Source organism: Cnephaeus nilssonii, assembly GCF_951640355.1.
Source record: "Cnephaeus nilssonii genome assembly, chromosome: 10".
In the NCBI taxonomy this organism is placed as follows: domain Eukaryota; kingdom Metazoa; phylum Chordata; class Mammalia; order Chiroptera; family Vespertilionidae; genus Cnephaeus; species Cnephaeus nilssonii.
In genome coordinates this window covers 74,733,560-74,756,104 of record NC_137081.1, presented here as the reverse complement: position 1 = coordinate 74,756,104, position 22,545 = coordinate 74,733,560, and the positions used below count along the sequence as shown (strand labels likewise).

Here is a 22,545-nt window from a genome sequence, read left to right as displayed (position 1 = left end):
TCATAGCATTGGACGGATGTACTGTATGGCCTTTTCTGTTCAGCTTTGTTCACTTGGCAATAAACATTTAAGGGTCCTCCATGTCTATTCATGGCTTGGTAGCTCAGTTTTTTTTTAGCACTGAGTATTCCATTGTCCGGGTGTACCACACTTTTTTATCCATTCACCTATTGAAGGACATATCGGTTGCTTCCAAGTTTCCGCACTTATGTATAAAACTGCTGGAAACATTCATGAGAGATTTTTATGTGGACATTTGTTTTCAGTGCATATGGGTAAATGTCAATGAACACAATTCATGGATATTATAGTAAGAGTATGTGTAGTTCCTACAAAATTTCCGAAATGTCTGTCAAAGTGGCTGTATAATTTTTTATCCCCAATAACAATGAATGAGAATTCCAACTGCTTCACATACTGGCAGGACTTGGTGTTCTCAGTGCATTGGGTTTTAGTCATTTCAATAGATATATAATGGTATCTTGCCTTAATTTCCCATTCCTTAATAATATATGATGTTCAGCATCTTTTCATATGCTTATTTGCCATCTGTATATCTTCCTTGGTGAGATGTCTGTTTAGATCTCTTGTCTATTGATTTGTAGGTTTTTTTCTTATTGTTGAGTTTTAAGAGCTGTTTTATCAGATATGTGTTTTAAAAAAATCTTTCAGCCCTGACCAGGTGGCTCAGTTGGTTAGGCATCATCCCATGCACGTAAAGGTTGCAGGTTCTATTTCTGATCAGGGCACATGCCCAGGTTTCAGGCTCGATCCCCAGTAGGGGGCATGCAGAAGGCAACTGATTAATGTTTTGTTCTCATATTGATGCTTCTCTCTTTCCCTCTCCCTTCCTCTCTCTAAATATATATATATATATAGTGCAATTTGTGACCTGTCTTCTTATTCTCTTAACAATGTCTTTCACAAAGAAGTTTTTTATGTGTGTGTTTTTTTACCTTAATGAAGTTAATTTTATCATTATTTCTGTTATAGATCATTCTTTGGTGTTAAATCTAAAATATAAATAAATAAAAATCACCAAACCCAAGGTCAACTATATTTTTTCTAATGTTATCTTGTACAAGTTTTATAGTTTTGCATTTTACATTTAGGTTGATGATCTATTTTGAGTGAATTTTTGTGGAAGGTGTAAGGTCTGTGTCTTGATTTACTATTTTTTTGGTTGTTCTATCACCATTTATTCAAAAGATTATCCTTTCTCCACTTGCCTTGTTCCTTTGTCAAAGATCAGTGGACTCTATTTGTGTGTATTTATTTCTGAGCTATCTTTATTGCATCGATCCATTTACATATTCCCTGCTAATAACACACTGTCTTTAATGCTAAAGATTTATTGTAAATCCTGAAGTTGGGTAGTGTCAGTCCTCTAACTTAGTTTTTAACATTGTGTTGATTGACTCTTCTGTATCTTGTGTCTTTTCATATAAATTTTAGAAGCATTTGGTCCATAACCACACATTTGTTCATAATTTTCTTGTAATGTATATATCAATTTGGGAATAACTAACATCTTGATAATATTTAATCTTCCTGTTTATTTACATGGGCTATCTCTCCATTTATTTACATTTTCTTTGATTTCTTTCATCAGACTTTTTCTCATATAGACCTTGTACATATTTTATTAGATTGTATTTCACATATTTTTGGAGCTAATATAAATGTATTGTGTTTTTAATTTCAAATTCTATGTTTTCATTGTTGGTACACAAGATAGCAATTGTCTTTTGTATGTTAATCGTGTACCCTACAACTTTGTTATAATTGCTTATTAGTTTCAGGAGACTTTTTGTTGTTATTATTGTTGATTTTTTGGAATTATCTATATAGATAACGATATCATTTGCAAATATTTTTTCTATATATCTTTTATTTACTATTTCTGTTTTATTGCATTATCTAGGATTTCCATTATGATCTAAAATAGGAGTGGTAAGAAGGAACATCCATGCCTTGTTCCTGATCTTAGCAGGAAAGCATCTGGTTTGCCACCATTAAATAAAATGTGAAATGTAGGGTTTTTATAGATGTTCTTTATCCATTTGAAGAAGTCACCCTCTATTACTAGTTTGCTGAGAATTTTTATCATTGCATAGGTCTTAGGCTTTGTCAAATGCTTTTTTCTCCATATATAGATAGGATTTATTAAGGTTCTTTTTAAATAATATATTTTTATTGATTTTAGAGAGGAAGGGAGAGGGAGAGAGAGATAGAAACATCAATGATGAAAGAGAATCATTGATTGGCTGCCTTCTGCATGCCCCACACCAGGGATCGAGTCTGCAGCCCAGGCATGTGCCCTAACGGAGAATCGAACCGTGACCTCCTGGTTCATAGGTTGATGCTCAACCACTGAGTCATGCTGGGTGGGCTATTAATATTCTTGATTACATTATTGATTTTTGAATGTTGAACAAGCTTTGCACACCTGAAATAAATCACACTCGCTTGAGGTGTTTTATATTTTTAATATATTGTTGGATACTATTTGCTAATATTTTGTTGGCCCTTTTTACATACATATTCATGGCAGATATCAGTCTTAAATTCTTTTCTTGTAATGGATTTCTTCAGTATTGGCATTAGGGTAAAGCTGGCCTCATAGAATGAATTGGGACATATGTCCTCTGCTTTGTTTTTCCAAAATAAATTATAGAGAATTGCTATATTTTTTTTCCTTGAATGTTTGATGGAATTTGACAGTGAACCCATCTGGTCCTGGTGCTTTATGTTTTGACAGGTTATTAATTATTGATTCAATTACTTTAATAGACATAGATCTGCCAGGGCAATTCTGCCCTGGTGTGTGTGGCTCAGTTGTTAAGGATTGTCCCATGCATGAAAAGGTCACCTGTTCAGAGCACATGCCTGGGTTCCTGGCTTGATCTCCAGTAGGGGTTGTGCAGGAGGCAGCTGATCATTATTTTTTTTCTCTCTCTAAAAATCAATTAACAAACATGTTTAAAAATAGATATAGATCTATTCAGATTATAAATTTCTCCTTGTGTGAGTTTTAGCTGAGTGTATTGTTTAAGGAATTGATTAATTCATCTAAGTTATCAAATTTGTGGTCATAGACTTATGTTTTTGAATGTTTATAATAATCTTTTAGTATACATTTAATGTCCATGGGATCATTAGTGATGACCCCTCTTTCATTACTGATATTAGTACTTTGTATCTTCTCTTTCTCTTTATTAGCTTAGTTAACCTACCCAGAGATTTATCAATTTTATTGAACTTTTTAAAAAACCAATTTTTGATTTTAGTTATTTTTTCTATTTATTTTTTGTTTCTAATTATATAGATTTCAGCTCTAGTTTTTATTATTTAGTTTTATTTACTTTGGATTTAATTTGCTTTTCTTTTTGTAGTTTACTAAAGTAGAAGTTTAGGTTATTAACTTTAGATACTTATTCTTTTCTAATATGCAAATTTAATGCCACAAATTTTCCTCTTAGCACTGCTTTAATTGTATCCTACTAATTTTAATTTTGGTTTAGTTCAAAATATTGTTCAATTTCTCTTGATTTCTTTTTAGTATGGGCTATGAGTATTTCGAAGTGTGTTGTTTAAACACCATGGTTCTCCAGCCATCTTTCTATTATTATTTTGTAGTTTAATTCTGTTGTGCTCTGAGAGCATACTTTGTATGATTTCTATACTTTTACATTCATTCAGGTGTGTTTTATAACCCAAAATGTGGTCCGTCTTGGTGAATGTTCTGTGTAAGCCTGAGAGAATGCGCATTCTACTTTGTTGGAAGAAGTATTCTATAAATGTCGATTACATTCAGATGATTAATGGTGCTGTTTAGTTCAACTATGTCCTTACTGATTTTCTTCCTGTTCGATCTGTCCATTTCTAATAGAGAAGTCTTGAAGTCTTCAACTATAATAGTAGAGTCATCTATTCTTCTTTGCAGTTTTATCTGTTGTTGAGCATATACATATTTCAGGATTGCTATGTCTTTTGGGAGTATTGACCAGTGTATTGTTATGGAATGCCAATTTTTATCCCTGATAATGTCCCTTGCTGTAAATTCTGCTTTGTCTGGAATTAATATAATTACTCCATCTTTCTTTTGATTACTGTTTATCATGGTATATCTTTTTCTATCCCTTTATTTTTTGTGTGTATTTATTTTTTAGATTCTTTATTGTTGAAAGTATTATATATGTCTCCTTTTCCCCCCATTATCCATCCCTTTACTTTTTAATCTATCTGTGTGTCTTTATATTTTGTGTGAGTTTCTTGTAGATGACATAAAGTTTGATCTTGCTAGTTTATTCATTTTGACAGTTTCCATCCCTTAATTTATATGTTTGTATCATGGATGCTTAAAATGGTTATTGATATAATTGGATTAACATCTACCACATTTATTGTAGTTTTCCATTCATTGCCTTTGTTCTTTGTTTCACTTATTGACTTCTTATAATTTTCATCTTTCTGTTTATAATTGAACATTTTATATTATGTCATTTTGTCTCCTCTTTTAACATTATTAATTATACTATTGTTTGTACCTTTTTTGGTAGTTGCCTTAGAGTTTACATTGTAAGTTTACCACTAATTCAGTCCACTTTCAGAAAACACAATACCACTTTACACTTACTGCAAGTACCTGATGGCAGAGTATTCCTAGTCCCTTTTTCCCATCCCTTATAACATTGCTGGTATTAGTTTCGCTTACCTACATTTGAATCATTGAATACATTATTATTATAATTTAGAACAGATTATTAACTATTAGATCAATTATGAATAAAAATAAAATATTTTATTTTACCTTCTTTATTTCTCCCCTAACAGGCCTTCTCTATTTATGTGAATCTAAGTTTCTGACTTATACGTATTATTTTCCAAAGAACTTCTCTTAATATTTCTTTTTTAAAATGTTTTTATTGACTTTAGAGAGAGGAAGGTAGGAGAGAGAGACAGACAGACATGGGTGGCTGGGGATCAACTGCCTCCTGTGCCCCTGCTACTGGGGATCAAGTCTGCACCCCAGCAATGTGCCCTCACCAGAATCAAATCTGTGATCTTTTGTTTCATGGGAAGACACTCAACCAACTGAGCCACACAGGCCAGAGATCTCTTAACATTTCTTCTCCTAGGGGCTCCTCCAGGCTTTTGTGATCCTCTGCATCCACCTGTTTGTCTCTAATTTTGAGGGAATCCACCTTCCCTGTGATTACATTTTCTAAGGGACCTAAAAAAAGCTGTTGATTTTCAGTTTGTTTGGCCTTTTTGTTGTTATGAGGACTGTAGACCCCTTCTAAGCTGAAATGGAAACCACAAATCACCATGTTCTCTTTTGAGTTCTAGGTAGGATACTGAACCAAAACAACTATTTTTTTTTTTTTACATTATGTCATGAAATCTAAACCAGTCATTTTAGTTAGTCATGAAAGCATTATGAAATGACTAACATAGTGTCATGAAATGATTAGATTACTAGGTGTTCAGAGGGGGCATTTCTATTCCGCTGCCTTCCACTGCAGTAAACAAAAACATTGCCCTTGACGTCTGTCTGGCAGCATTATTGACACAGTTGTCTCATTTCCATCCAACCTGATGAACTGTGGACTATCTGGGCACAGTCAACCAAGATTATTTTAAAAAGGCTAAATCTATCTCTGAAAAGTACATTGTGTGTGTATGTGTGTGTGCACATGTGTGTGTGGGAGTGGATCCGATTCATTCCGGAAACGATTGTTATGTTTGTGTGTCTATTGGCTTCTAGGATGAACTTTGCTTTCTGTAATCATTAAAAATTGTTCAAAAGTATAGATTCCCTTTTACTCTGTCCTTATATCTACCTTTAGATCAGTTTCCTTTTGATGGACTCTGTGAGTCTGTAGGGACAAGTGGCATTTTGTTTTCTCTTTTCTGATTATGGCAATGGCTGGTCACCAGGTCACTTATAATCGGAACGCCCTGTATTTACTCGGCAATGAAAGCTCCTGCCTATGCCTTCCTGGACGGTCACATTGTCAGTCTAGGACACCACAGAGCTCTAATTAATGCCCTTTACTGGTGTTCCCATTGATTACTGTAACTTTTGATAATCACCTCAAGCAATTTTCTGTTCACAGTTATATTGGCAATGTGGTAGGCAGTTTTATTATTCTTGGTGCCACTATGCTCCCTAATCATTGATTTGCCTATTGGATTTAAACATCTTTTGTTTCTAGTTCTCATTGCATTTCCTATTTTTTTCTCTTTTATTTTGACAGAAATTTCTCTGAGATTCTATTATTACATTTTAAAATAGCTGTCCTACAGCCTGTTCATTATGCATTCTCAGATATCAGTTATGCTATTATTGAATTTTTATAATACCTTACTTAGCAAAATGAAGTAGGCTTCTATATTCAGTTTTTCCTACTTTGTTTCTTTTCTTTAAATTAAAGTAGATCTGAATTATGAAATCCAATCTGAAGACTAGGCAATCAGTCCATTTACCTGAGTATGAAAGTGGTTTAATTTATTGTCTGTGTGAATAAAATTCAGATGAATTTTATGGATTTTACTTTCATATCCTTAAATATAGAGGAACCTTTGGCATGGACACTGTTTTAAGAGCTGTGCTCATTTGGTACAACTGAAACATACCTAAATTCTCAGGCCAGTATAATGATTTCCTCTGAAAGTAGTTCCTGTAGGATAATACATTTTAACTCCATCAAAGAAACATCATTGCTAAAGCTCAAATACTATTGTTACTTTGTTTTTTATTTCTATTACCTCCAACCATTTAAACACACATATTGAAATATGTAGCTACATATCATTTTTAGTACTCTAAGAAATTTGGAGATTAAAATCCATTGTCTTCTGAGACTTGCACTGCATTTCATATCTCTATTGAAAACTGTTTTGTAGTAACAAGAAATGAATACAATACTAAAAACATTTTATTTTGGTATAGTATCACTTTAAGAATATTCCTTCTCAAGAATTTAATATCTCAGTATACATGTGTTTGACTCATATCTATAGAATAATCTCTATCCCACAGAAGCAACTGAACAGCATATATAAAATGTGATTCCATATTGCTATTTTAGTTTTAATATATGATTTTAGGTTTATTAACTGTTGGTATAACTCAAAATAAGAAATTAAGAAGCATTTTAATAGCTCAGATTTATGTTATTGAGAATTAGACAGAAAAATGTTATATAGTTCAAGCAGTATCCCCCCATTGCTATAAATTCTAACCTAATATAAACATTACTTTTGTCAAGCAAGACATAAATTACCTCAGGTTAATTTGGCCAATCGAGGAGGTTGTAGAGAAAATAAAACTCATAATCGTCCAGCTAAAATTTCTTAGTAATTCTTAATGTTTTTCTAGTCATTTAAAATTATTTCTTGCATTTAAAAATTGTCTTCCAGACAATGTTAAAAACAAACTGTTTATTCAAATTATTTTACTTGCTGAATCTTATCTCATAGTAGGCAGCTCACTTTTTAGTCTAGTTTCTAAAGCATCCAGGTATTTCACGTCAATCTTGGTGTGTACATGTTTTTCTTCTTCAGATTATTATTCCTATTTTTAAAAGCTATTCTTATTAGTTTGAATGGTGGCAGAAAATTGTTATCCATTTGTAATAAAAATCATTAAAATAAATAGCATATATTTTACTTGAGTTCCCAAATCTATTCTCTTAAAGCCTCTCTCAGTTCTGGTCATTTTTCTCTTCATTTCTCCATTCACATTTTATTCCCTGGTGTTATTTTCATGATGACATCTTGGAGTCATTCTTTAAATTAGAATTTGTAATCTCCTGAAGCAACTTTTCTCTTGTTACTGTGCTATAATTTGTATGAACTGCTACCATAGGGATAGTAGTGTTTTTGTTAATAATTGGGATAACTGTGCTTTCAAAGATTTCTAATGTATTTTCTTAATTAGTTGTACTTTCGCTTCTAAAAAATAACTTTTTTACTGTAAAGAATACGTTGGAAGTATTCAATTCTTTTTTATTTTTATTTTTTTAAAAATATATTTTATTGATTTTTTACAGAGAGGAAGGGAGGGGAATAGAGAATTAGAAACATCGATGAGAGAGAAACATTCATCAGCTGCCTCCTGCACACGCCCCACTGGGGATGTGCCTGCAACCAAGGTACATGCCCTTGACTGGAATCGAACCTGGGACCCTTCAGTCCACAGGCTGACGCTCTATCCACTGAGCCAAACTGGTCAGGGCAATTTTTATTTTTATTTTTAGGTAATGTATTTCAATAGAAACATTTCAGAAAAACTGTACTTATATTCATTTTAAGTTAGTGTATGCAAAAACACTGCATATCTCACACTCACATTTGCATATTAAACAGAAACAAAAAAGTAAGAGAGAAACCAAGGGGCATGTCACTCAAGGAGGTCATAGTGCTATCCGGTTCTTGGTGATGAGTACCTCAAGTTCACTGGGATAAAGGATAAGAATGGTTTGTGTTTTCCTGTATGTGATCATCATTGGATACTTATCTCCACAGATGGTTACCTCCTTTAGATTACATTGTGAGTGAGTTCCCCCGCCCCTTCCCCACACACCCACACTTAGGTGGGCTGTAAAACAATGAATTTATCAACAGTTAAAATGTAGGAACTCTTGAGAATCTGGTGACTTCTTATCAGCTATGCCTTCAGACCTAATAAGTCAGTAATTATTGCATTCTAAGAAAGTCTGCACAGATACCTCTAGGTAATTGTTGCAATCCTTGGAAATATTAAATTCTATAAAAATATTCCATAAATTAGAATAAGATTAGTAGAAATTAGACTTTCACAATTCAGTACTTTACATGTGCATTTTAAAATAATTTTTACTAGTATTTTTTCCAGGTATGAGGCAGATTAAGCTCTTTAGAGATTTGTTGATTTATAAATTTGTCATTATGTGACTTTAGCAAGGATTTTTTTGTCAAATAACTTTTCAAGTTTCTGATCAAATAGGGCAACATGAACATAGCTATTTATTACTGCTATACTCTGAAACCCCACTTAAACAAAGGAATAAAAAGGCATGAACCCTGAAGGACAAAAGTAATTGGAAAGGCTATAAAAGCTAAAAAGAAAAATCAACAGATTCTGGGAGCTGGAAGCAGATGGATGAGTGGTAATTTTCTTAGCAGAGGGGAAAGCTGAAAGCTTCCCTTCAGTTGGAAGATCTTCAAGAAGCAAATCAGTTTACATGGCACAGCTATAACACACGCAACCTGTGTGTTTAACACTTTGTCTCTTCCGTCGCACATAGAAAGATATTTCACTGTCTTATTTGTAATTTTTTAGAATTTTATTGATTTTAGAGAGAGGCGGGGAGAGGTATACTAGTATATAGAGAGAATCATCTATGAGAGAGAAACATCAATCATCTGCCTCCTGCACTAACAACCCCCGCCCTGACTGGGGATCTAGCCTGCATCCCTGGCATGTGCCCTGAACAGGAATCCAGCCATGACCTCCTGCTTCATGGATCAACACTCAACCATGAGCCACACCGGCCAGGCTTCACTGTCTTCTTTGCAGTTCTGTTGGGGATATTTGACCGAGATCTGACCAATGAAATGTGGGCATTGTAACACAAGTCACTACGAGGCTAAAGTCATAAATCACTTTGGGCCATCTTCCTACTCTACCTTCCTTTTCTAAAGGTGAACTTGGAAGGCACGCAATCTAGATGGTAAATCTATAATCCAGGTACAAACTGGATCCTTAAGTCTTTGGGTAGAGGAGTGCCTTCTAGGAGAGCTGGATTATCTGTGTCAAACTCTATATGAAAGGAAAACAAACTCTTAGTCTGTTAAACCGTTGAGGTTTCAGGGTTTATTTGTCACCACAGTATAGCTCATTCTATTCTAACTAATACAAGATTCTGGGAAGGCTTAAGAATTATAGGTGGTAAGTAACTCTGAGGACAGATATGTTCAATATGCCTAAAAATTATTCCTTTACCTACAGACTGTAGTATAAGTGTGAAACATCATTCTGTGAAAATGCAGGTTTTGTGAGAGTGCCCTAACAGCTCTCTTTCTCTAATCATCTTTCAGAAAGCCACCAGCTAGGTCTATAAACGCAACACAAGAGATAGAAGGATTCCTATTCTGGAATTAATGGTGAGGGTCCCAAATAAAATGGTGTGAGTTCTGCATCATCAGTCACCAGCAATGTTTACTATTTGAAGAGTCCCACTTTATAGTCAAAGAGCTTCCAATCTCTGCTTGTGGTACCTCATTGAAACCTGTAAGAGCAAAGGATCATTAAAGTAAAAACAGAATGTTGTAATTTATATTGTCAAAGATATGAAGGGAGATATTTCATTCATGGAATAAAAGCAGGATGGTATTAAAAAGAAATAAGTAGGGAATAAGAAAGTAATCTTACACATTAAATATTTTATTGCAATGTGTGTTAAGAATTAATACGAAGTTCAAAGATAATTTTGAAGAAATCTCTTTGAAAGACAAAAAAAAAAACTGAACATAGAGAAAAAATATCAGAATTATATAGGTTAAATACAAAGAATGAATATATACAATGTTGATGTTTCCAAAATTGGAGGTCTTGTAAAGCACCATTTATGAAAATCTATATAAAATTAATTAATGACCTAAATGTGAAATTGTAAAGTATAAAGTTTTTTTCTAGCAGAAAAAATATGGGAGCATAACTTTATGACATTGAGATAAAGGAAAAATCTTAAATGTGGCATAAATGTGCAAACTCTAAAGGGAAGACTGAACAACAAACTAAAAAATTGTGTCCCACAAAAAGATACTATAAACAAAATTAAAAACAAAATTATAGGAAAATATAGAAGAAGAAACAGGTTACTATATAGAATATAGGTGTCTATATATTTACTTGTCATTATTGTCTACATATGTTTGTGAGTGTACTTCTTAAATTCAATGTGAAAAAATTCAGATCAATAGAAAAATGGATATATTCATTTCCAACTGATTTTGTAACACATCACAAAAAAACGAAGATGCTTAATACAAATTGTATTGTCTTACAGTTCTGGAGGTCAGAAGCTTAAAAGTTAAGAAATCTTGAAATGGGGACATTATTCTGTGCACGTTTTTCCAGAGGTTCTTTGCATTTTCCATTTCTAGAGGCTGCCCACATTCTTTGGCTCATGGCCTTGCATTATTCCAAGCTGTGAATCTGTTATCACATGTCCCTCTCTATCTCTGGCCTTTTGCCTTCTTCATATGGGGACCCTTGTAAATATTGGGCCCACCTGCATAATCTAGGATAATATCTTTCTTTCAAAATCTTTAGCAATCACACTGCAAAGTTTCTTTTGGCATGTAAGGTTTCTTGAGATTAGAGTGTGGATATCTGTCATGGGCCATTATTCAGCCAACCATAATGGACAAACAGTAGGAAAAGTCTACTTAATAGAATAGAAAAATTGAGTAGTTACTAAAGATGTGAGAAGAATATAAATGTCAGTGATAATCTAGAAAAGAAAATGCACTTTTTCAACAATTTGGAAAACTACATTTAATAATACCAAGCTTTGAACATGTAGGAAAAAAGAATTTTCACAATATTTAATAAATGAATATTTATGGTCCAGCTCTGTGGGGAAGCACAGGACTTGGTTGGAAAGTCTGTGAGGAGGATTCTCTGAAAGGTCAGGGGCCTCTAGGGGGACCTTGCCGAAGGCCGCAGCCACTGCCTTGATTTTTCCAAACAAGTCCGAGCCACCAGGTCTTTTTAGGTTCCTTTCATCCCATCTCTTAGAAAAGCAGCCTTCATCCCTTACCTGGAAAAACCACCATGGACCACGTGACCAAGCTAGGTACCAGGCTCTTTATCCAGGGCTTATCGGCTTCAAAGTCAATCTTTATTCGAGCTTTCTAGTGACATCCAGAGTCCTGGCATGTGTGTCTGTCAGGCATGACATTTCAGCAATGTTTTGGTTAATAAAACCACAATTGGAAACTGACTTATGTCCTGTTATGAAGAATTCAGATTCTTATTAGATTCATGCAAACAAACACATTGCTATGAGAACAATAATTACCAAAACTATAATTATTTTTAGTTCATTTAGTCCTATAATTAAATTCTTTTTATCCTGATTTTTCTTGCCAGTATTTCTATAAATCTAGATACTCTATAGAGTTCTAATAATTTTTATCTAATTCAAGGGGATGATCTGAAAGTTTATTCTCAGAGATATGTAGCTTAAAATAAATCGGAGTCCTTTCTATGGATCCTTCAGAAAATGTAACTTTTTTTAAAAAACACATTACAGTAAAACAGTGACTGTCTCCAAATGGGAAGAAATTTAAAATTACATGGCTATTGATTTGATTATAATGCAAATGGCATGGAATCTTATCCTTTCTGCAAAACACAATATTCTACAATATTGTAACTTATAACAATTAGTTATAAATGAAAGCATATTAGAATCTATTTAATATGCACATATAAGTAGAATATAATTATTATTTCCTTATTTGACAGAACTTCCCATATACCTTAAAATAAAATTTCCTTCATAAGGAAAGAAAGCAAATCTTAAAATTCAAACCCTGGGAAAGTAGTCAAATATGTTATATTATTGTATTATTATTATTAAACAGTATTAAATAATCTGTTTATTTAAAGTAATCAACTTCCTAATTAACACAACATAATCATTTTAATAATATATATAAAACCATTGCTTCCTATGCAAATACAGGAAAAACCTTTTGTTTTCCTTACTTTCAGAAATAGGCTTATTTTTCCAATGCAAAACATACTTACATTCTTAAGAAGCATAATAGAGATAGTGAATTCCTTAGGTGAGAAACAATTCCCTCAAACCTGGAAATCCCAAGTGGGCTCCAATGGCTTACTGCACAGTTACTGCTTTCATTTTCTTTCTCTTTGTTTTTGAGGGTTCCGCCACATTTCATTGCATTCCTAGCTCGTCACATGGGACACCACTTTGCTGGGACTAACCAGCAGACCCTGAGCAACAGATGGATGATTACTCTGACACACGTTTCTGTGAAAGAGAAGGCTAAGGGGCTGTTTTGCTTTGGGAGCAAACAGCCTCGATTACCTGCCTCCTCAGGCTTTTTTTGTAACAACAGCTTGAACTAAAATTACCTATTAGATACTATCAGTAGGGTAAGTATCCTTGAGAAAGCACATGCTTCTACAAGGTCAGGTCTAACAGACTAAACAGAGATTTTAGCAAAACACACAGGGGCTTGGCCTTGTTTGGAAAAGTCAAGGCAGGGGGGGGCCACCTTTGGCAAGGTCCCCCTAGAGGCCCCCGACCTTTCGGAGAATCCTCCTTACAGACTTTCCAACCAAGTCCCGTGTTTCCCCACACAACTCCAGGCAAACATACTACGGAAAATTTATCACACATGTGTAACAAATAGACACATATAAAGGAGTTTCAATATATAATCCTGTGGAATTGCAAGAAATAAGGCAAACCAAAGGGTGCCCTAATGGGAGAGTGAATACATATACATTGGAATGTGACTCACTAATAAAAATGAATGACGATTATCTGTATTTATCAATATAGACTAGAGGCCCAGTGCACAAAATTCGTGTACGGGTAGGGTCCCTAGGCCTGGCCGGCGATCAGGGCCCATCTGTGGGGTGACCAAACGAGGTGATTGGGGCCCCTGCTTGCACTCACCTTGGCTGGTCGGCGCTTACGGGCTGGGGCAGCTCCTGTGTTGAGTGTCTGCTCCCTGGTGGTCAGTGCATATCATAGCGACTGGTCGTTCTGCCTATCATTCTGCTGGTCATTCTGCCATTCAGTCGATTTGTATATTAGAGTTTTATATAGATAGATAGATTTAGAAGTCATAATATTAAGGAAGAGAAACTATTTCCAGAGTAATATATATAATAAAACAACATTTAAGCAAAGGTTTTGAAAACATGTGAAACAATGAATGTTCCATGCTATTTATGAACATATACATATTTAGTTATAAGTATAAAAACATGATAGAGAATAATACAAATCAGCCGAAACCGGTTTGGCTCAGTGGATAGCGCGTCGGCCTGTGGACTGAAGGGTCCCGGGTTCGATTCTGGTCAAGGGCATGTACCTTGGTTGCGGGCACATCCCCAGTAGGGGATGTGCAGGAGGCAGCTGATCGGTGTTTTTCTCTCATCGTTGTTTCTAGCTCTCTATCCCTTTCCCTTCCTCTCTGTAAAAAATCAATAAAATATATTTTAAAAAAATCAATTTTAGGACAGTGGCTATGTCTGGGGAAATAGATGGAATTGAGATTGCAAAGAACACAGGAAATTTCACCTAAATTTGTAATTATTTATTTAATGAAATCTGAATGAGATGTCCTTTTAAAATAAAGAATAGGATTATTTATTATATTACTCTTCTGAATGTTCAAGATATTTAATTTTATTTTAAAGTAGTAATTGAAGTGTTAGTGAAGTGAGAGTACTTTTCTGGTGATTTTTTTCTTATAACAGTGCTTGTCCTTATTTTGTAAGTAAAGAGTTTTCCTTACATTTCCAGAGGAAGTAAGAATTACTAGAGTAATTTTTAGTTTCACAATTTCCTTTACAATTGAATACTTCCAAAGTAATTTATAAATGACAATGAACTCTGTAAATGTCAAGTAGGTACAATTACTGTAGCTTCTCTTGAAAAGACAAATCAACAGAATATGTCTGTTTTATTAAAAAGGTACACCATCTTCTCTGAAAGGGTCCATCCCATTTCTGGCTGCAGACAAGAATCTTTGTTAGGGGCTTTAGTTACAGGGGTGAGGAACCTTTTTCTTTCCAAGGTCCATTTGGATATTTATAACATCATTTGCAGACCATTCTAAATTATCAACTTAAAATTTAGCCTGCTGCATTTGGTCAAACATTTAATTAACTCACCCCTAATGCCTTGGCAGGGCCAGACCAAATTATTTTTTGGGCCTCATACAGCTGTGGGCTGTACGTTCCCCACCCCGGTGTATTACAAGGTGATTCTGCTTACACTAAGGGTCACCACAACTCTGGGGTGTGAGCAGATCATGTTTCATTATTCTATTTTTCCCTTCAGTGATGAAACCAAGCAGTCAAGAGACTAAGGTCATGATAATGTGATGCAAAATTCAGGACCCAGATATATCTGATTCACAATTTAATTCTGATTCGATATTCTAGTAAAATGGAATCTCATGGATCAAATTAGACCAGGGTCCTGTGTGATACCTTTTATGATTACTTTTTTTTTTTAACTAAGGAGGCTGGTTAGTGAAAAATAACACTAAAACAAGTAAATATCTAATTAACAGGATGCATCTCCTTTCTAATTCCAATAATTAGAAGCCCTTTCCCAAAGCACAAGAATACTTGAATAAGCCCAGCAACTCCATGCAAGTGCTTGTACTGTTGGAGTCCTGTTATTCATCCCACTGGTCTAATAGCATGGGCCAGTTCAGGGAAGATGAGCAATAGAGAATGAAAGTTGGTAAATGGGAAGAAACAAACAACCACTTCAGTTGTAGACAGAGAATTGCATACTGTGAGACCTTCTTTATAAAAGGAAGAAGAAAGTCCACCTTGGAAATTGAAATTCTTTCTAAAAACATACACAAATAGAAAAGCTTTAAGTTTCTGTATCAGTTAGCTAGTGCTCCCTGAACAAATTACCACAGACTAGGTACTTAAAAAATAGGCATTACTTTCCTCACACTTCTGAGGCTTGAAAGTCCAAAATCAGGTGCCACCAGGGTTGGTTTCTTCTGGGCTTTGTAGAAGGTTGTAGAAGGTTGTCTTCTCTCTCTGTCTTTCCATAGTCTTCCCTCTCTGTGTGTCTGTGTCCTCATGTCTTCGAATAAGGACATCAGTCATATTAGATGAGGGCCCACTCTAGTGGCCTCATTTTAACTTAATCCTTCTTTAAGGACCTCATTTTCATGTACAGACACATCTGAAGTACTGGAGTTAGGACTTCGGCATGGGGCATCTCAGTCAATAGCAATTTCTGACAAGTGTCCTTCTCTTCCCTACCTGCATGTTGTGCAGTGGGTACATTCTGTGTTAGGTGGGATCGTTTCAAGGGAGGTTCTTCCCAGTGTGCCCTGATTCCAAGCCTCCAGAAGGTCCCATTGGAAGGAGTAGTGGTAATGAAGTATACATTGCCTTTTTTATTTGGAAGGAAAAAAATATGATCTGAATAGATTTCAAAATAATACTGGACCCAAGGATTCTCTTATATTATTGTAACTTTTGAAAGACACACTAACTCTCCCTGGCTTCATGTAGGATATCAGTATAGAAGTCTCACTATGATTTGTTCATCAAAATGGTCACATGTGTTATTTTTCCTCTTCACACCACTTTCTGTAATCCATTTCTCTGTTGGTGGCTCCCTTATCTACATATTTTCCCAAGTCAGAAACTTAGAATAATTTTAATACTTCTCTCCTTTTTATTTTTTGGATACATTCTGAGGAACCATTACCAAACTCTGTCTATAGCTCATCCTATATAATAAAAGGCTAATATGCAAATAGACTGAACGGCAGAATGACCAGTCGCTATGACATGCACTCACCACCAGGGGTGCAGACGTTCAACACAGGAGCTGCCCCCCCTGGTGGTCAGTGTGCTCCCACAGGGGGAGTGCCGCTCAGCCAGAGGCTGGGTTCATGGCTGGCGAGTGCAGCAGCAGTGGCAGGAGCCTCTCCTGCCTCCGTGGCAGCACTAAGGATGTCCAACTGCTGGGCTGAGGGCCCCCCACCCCCACCCCAGTGCACGATTCTTGTGCACCAGGCCTCTAGTTACTCCATAAGATACCATAAACCCTGTCTTTGATTTTGTATTCCTATCAAAATTATCATTTCCCATTCCCCCCAGAAATAAAGAATACTTTTGATTGAATAAAGGAAAGGCTAACACCAAGAAAGTAAAAGGAATGTATGCCAATCAATATTTGAAATATCACCTTGCTATGTGAGTCTGTTTTCCTTCATTTAAAATTATTTAATGTTCAATTAAATACAAATTTCTTAGTCCTTGATAAAAAGCCTTTCCAGACATACTTTTGAAGAACCCACATACCTAATATCTATTTACTTTCCTCTTTGTACTTGATGCTTCATAATTTGAAAAATTTATGACAATTGACAAGTTGGCTTTTACTTTCCTCCAGTGGTATGCCTGTAAATGTTTAAGTACCAGTCTTTGGGGTGCAGGTGTCAGGGGCTTGATCTATAGCATTTGCTGATATTTGTAGTATAAATACTCCCACTGTGGCCCATTTCAAGTGACTTACATGAAGTCAACTGGCTTGCAAAATTCTTAAAAATGTAACAGTTGGTTCTTATAAAATAGCTATGCCATACCACTGGTTTCCATCCCCACAAAGTGTTATATCAAGTCTTTAATATTCACTTTTCTTACTTAGTCTTCTTTCTGTTCCTGAGAAATTCCTACTGATCTTTGAAAATACAGCTCAGATGTCCTCTCTTAGAACCCACCCCCTCCACTTCCACCCCTGCCTTTCCAGGTGGCCCAACATTGCCTCATCAGTGTTTGTCCTCTTCACTAATTATACATGCTTTTATATTGAATTCATCACATTATCACATTATTTTATTTCTTTATCTGTTTCTCAATTAGATTGCTAGTATTTGATAGCACTCAAATTTTATAGATGAGGAAATTGCTGCTCAGAGCCTAAAAGTGTAGGGAAACATATCATATTTGTTGTTTTGTTTTTTTAATAACCTAGTATTTAAGAGAATAAATAGTAGGATAGCTGAATACTCTAAAGCTTACATTTACCTTTGTTTGACCTTAGACCAATGTTTTAGCTTTCCTAAGCCAAGAATTTTTCATCTATAAATAACCATAATAATATGTGAGCTCAACACCCTAGCTGGTTTGGCTCAGTGGAGAGAGCGTCAACCTGCGGACTGAAGGGACCTAGGTTCGGTTCTGGTCAAGGGCACATGCCTGGGTTGCAGGCTCGATTCCCAGTAGGGGCATGCAGAAGGAAGCTGATCAATGATTCTCTCTCATCATTGATGTTTCTATCTCTCTCTCCCTCTCCCTTCCTCTCTGAAATCAATAAAAACATATTAAAAAAATACGTGAGCTCATGAGGTTGTGGAAGTGCCTGTGAAGTGCAGCAGTATGTGCCACCTGGGGACCAGTCAATAAATGGTAACTGTAGGCTATCTCCTAGGTGAAACACTTAGACGATCCTGCATTATAAATGTAAGATATACTCACCTACATATGTGTCTTGCTAGAGTGAAATAAGTTCATGGTTTCAAATGAAAGAGAGCGTGCATTTTTTAAATGCACATCCTTCCATATTTTATCATGGTGCCTCTAACATTACTTAGATCTTCAAATTTGAATACATAAACCACATCATTTCAATTTTTTCTTTAATTACAGGCACTTCATAGTGTTGGTTGCATCAGTTTAATTGGTGGCTGACTGGTTTCTGCTTATGTCCCTTTAGCCTTTGCATGAAAGACTCCTTCCCTTTGACTGTCCAGTCCTGCATCATGCCTAAAGACTGTGAGACCACCGAGTGGTCCTCCTGGGGTCCCTGCTCCAAGACGTGTCGTTCAGGGAGCCTCTCGCCGGGATTCAGGAGCAGGAGTCGGAATGTGAAGCACATTGCTATTGGAGGTGGAAAGGAGTGCCCTGAACTTCTGGAGAAACAGGCCTGCATTGTCGAAGGAGAAAGTTTGCAGCCGTGTCCCAGGTACTGTGCGTCCTGTGGTGTGAGTATTCAGGTTTCAATAAAACCTCATGTTATGTGATTTAGGGATGTTACAATAACAACAGTATCCATGACTCATATGTGTTGAGTCTTTACTCAATGCAGAGTTCCATGCTACTATAGCACAGTAGGTTAAGAGCATGGGCTTTGGCACCGATTCTCTAGGTTCCAATCCTATTTATACTGTGACTTTCTAACTATGTGAATTTCAGCAAGTGTCTAAATTCTAGTGTCTAGTTTATATCTCTACTAGCAGTACTTCATTCATCACCTGGCACATAATAAATGCTCAATGACTGTTAGTTATCATTACCTGACATGTTATACTTAACATTTTGAACAACCTAAGAAACCATTCATAGTATCTTCATTTTGCAAGTGAGGACATGACTGCTCAGAGAGATTAAATAATCCTTGAGGTTATAAAATTAATGAGTGGGAGTAGCCCTTTTGTTATTCAGTTCTGTCTCCAGACCTAACTACCATCCTGTGGCATTCTATTACAGAGCCCTCCAGCAGCCAGAGGATGTTGGACATAAGGTTACCATTGATTAGTAGCTATATTTTAACATCTTGATATTGGTTATATTTTTTCTGGCTACATAGCCCTTGGGCAAGACCTCCAGTGTGCTTTCCTTTGTGTTGTTGGCCCATGATGGGCCCAGTCTGATAATCACAGAAATCATTCATGGCTGGTTGTTCAGAGTGGGTTTGGGATGGATTTATGGTAACTCCTATTGGACAGCTGCCCTGAAGTATATCTGCTAAATCTGCAGGTATTTGATATAGACCTTTCCTATAGTTTCTAAGATATGAGAATCATTTTCCCAGCAAAAAATGAAATGAGGCAAAACAAATAGCTTATTGTAGAAATAAATCACCTGTCGATATGGGAAGGGTAGTGGGTTACAAATTCAATAGGTGTTTTGATGGACCTGGCTATTTCTTAAACCTGAAATGATGTGTGTATTGGGTGGTAAGGGTAAATAGGGGGGCACAATTTCTCTTGTCATATTCTTAGCTACTCACTTCCTATGCGCCGCCCACCCCCCATTGATATCAGTGTAGATTCAGAATACTCTTTACATACTGATTGCTCATGTTTTTACTATGATGACTGTTAGGGTTGGGACAGTTACATGGGCAATGAAAGAATTAACAACTGAGAGAACAGATACAGAGAGGAAATTTACTTTTCAAGGAGAAAAGGGCTGGTGTATTGCTACTCAATACAGGGCGGGGAAGAAAGAATGTCTTGTACTTTTAAAGAGCAACCAGTTGCTGTTGCTAGGTGATAAGGAAGGGAGGGTAATTGTATTGAAATTGATCAGATGGGGGGCGTGGGGGAGGTTGTGTTGAAAAGTTTCAGTTTGCTTTTCAGGAGACAGTCCAGCAAATGTCCTAGGGCGGTCTCTTTATCAACTTCTTCTCAGCCTGTAAAACGTGCTTAGAGAAAATGTTATGAAGAGTTCAAAATAGGCTTGTCTGAAGGGAAGGGAGAAGGGAACTTTCTATTAACTGGAGACTCTTTGGTGCAAATTATCCTGGAGTTGTTAAAACAGCAGGGAGGAGGGGGATGCAAGAATGCAACCTTGAGAGTAGTCTTAATTTGTTCTACAGTTTGCACAGAGGAGCCAACAATCTTGGGATTTAATTACCAGGTGCTTCTCATAAATTGTGGAAAGGCCACAGCAAAGAAAAGGAGAGGCCTTTTTTTCTGTCCTTATAATGACCCCTTAGATTCTGATTCTTTTTACCTCAAAAGCAGAGACAGTAGGTGCATTTCATAATTCTTTATAGATTAAGATTTATCTCACAGAATTTTCCCTCATTTTGTGAGTACATGTCCTGTCTTTCAAATCACTAATTCTGGGGCAATACATGGTGTTGGGAACAACATAAAACGTGGGATCTCTGTCCTTGAAGTTGGATAGACCTGGATTAAAATGGCATCACCATCACTTATTAGCTGCGTGTCCTTGGACAAACTGTACAATTTCTCTAAGACATTTAAGTCTTCAATAAAATATGTCTAGCCCAGCTGGTGTTGCTCATTGGTTGAGCTTCAATCCATGAACCAGGAGGTCACGGTTCAATTCCTGTTATGGCACATGCCTGGATTGTGGGCTTGATCCCCAGTAGCAGGTGTGCAGCAGGCAGCTGATCTATGATTCTCTCTCATCTATGCTACCTGTGTTGAAGGTTAAAAAGCTACATACCAGATATGTAAAATGTTAGTCCCAGTGTGAACGGTGACCTTTATTATTGCTATTTGCTGGTATTCTGATTTCCTTCAGAAGGAGAATCTCTTTCTGTATAAGGCATACTGTGGTAATTAATTCTGGGTAATTTGGAAATCTTTTTTCCCTTATGGAAAGGTTCCCAATGGTGAACTTCCAGGAATAGAATTGGTTTTAATGTTGACCTTGATATTGATGACTTTTTTCCTCATTCTTTTCATGGAAGAAATGATGTCTTCCAGCTATTTTAAACAGTTTTTTGATGTATAGACATTACTCCACTTTTTCTTCTTTGTTGATAACTATTACAATTCTCCTGGAAGTCAGGGTGGTGCCTTCCTAATGTTGCAAAGAAAGTTGACTTTCATCTACATTTTTTAGTTACTACACTTATTGAGAGTTAAAAGTCAGAGATTTTGTAAAGATCTTTTAGAATAACACAGTTTATCATCCAAAGGCAAACTTTGAGAGTAAAAGGTATATACATTGGTATTGTTCAGATTCAAGTTGAGGGCCATTTGACTCTGAAGTTAGAGTTCTTTCCATTAAATGACAATCTCATGATATTTACAGTGAAGACACACCAAGATATGGGTGTATATAAACATATACATGTATTCATATGTATCATTTATCCACCAAAATGGGAATGGCAAATATTCAAGTGGTACCCAATATGAATTTTTCTATTGATCTTCATTTCATTGTACCTCAACATTTGAAAATAGAGGCTGAAACATTATATTGGTGATGAACCTGGCCCCCTAGTTCTGCTACTTGATGATGTTACTGAACTTGACATTTTTTATTTATTTTAAATTTTTAGAAGAGATTTATCTATTTATCTATATATTTATTTATTGAGAGAGAGGGAGAGAGAGAGATGGATTTGTTGTTCCACTTAATTATCCATTAATTTGTTGATTCTTGTACATTCCCTGATCGGGGATTGAATTCATATCCCTGGTGCATTAGGATGACACTCACCAACTGAGCTACCTGGCCAGAGTGAGTGTGTCATTTTTTTAAAACCTTTTCAAATAGTGAATTTGCAGGAAATGGGAATCTTTGAAAATTCACTGAATACCAATCAGTGTTTCTAGGGAGAATGATGTGTTAATTAAAGATTCCAATACGTGGTAGAAAGGAAAAGGCATACATAACAGCAACAAAATTAACATTGGCTGACATTCTTATTTGTCTGCAATCTGAGCTGTGGCCTCTACCACAGGAAAGAATAAAAGCTGTCTACAAACTTGTTTCTATTTTGACATTGGTGATTAAAATTCATTGTGAACAAGGGAAATGGAAGCAAAAATCTATTAGGGAACAAAAATGCCCATTTTTCCTTTCCCAGAATTCATGACCAATTCATACGCATCAAGCAATTTCATTCACCAAATTTCTCTCCAGCAGGTAAATGTACATTTCTATGACTTTTCATAGTGTTTCTTAAAACTCTCTTAGAACGTGGTTTGGCTTTTACCCTTCTACCGTCTTTGCTGTAGGACACA

The 22,545-nt window shown here is 35.8% G+C and overlaps 1 protein-coding gene across 1 annotated transcript in view; it reads left to right on the top strand.

Annotated features, from left to right (window-relative positions):
- Nucleotides 1-22,545, top strand: part of THSD7B (thrombospondin type 1 domain containing 7B) — a gene marked incomplete at its 5' end in the record, with an annotated part of 754,786 nt that overhangs the window by 169,955 nt on the left and 562,286 nt on the right. Inside the window, one exon of the mRNA XM_079782710.1 lies at nt 18,525-18,773. Coding sequence (XP_079638836.1) covers nt 18,525-18,773 — 249 coding nt within the window. The remainder of the gene's footprint in view (nt 1-18,524; nt 18,774-22,545) is intronic.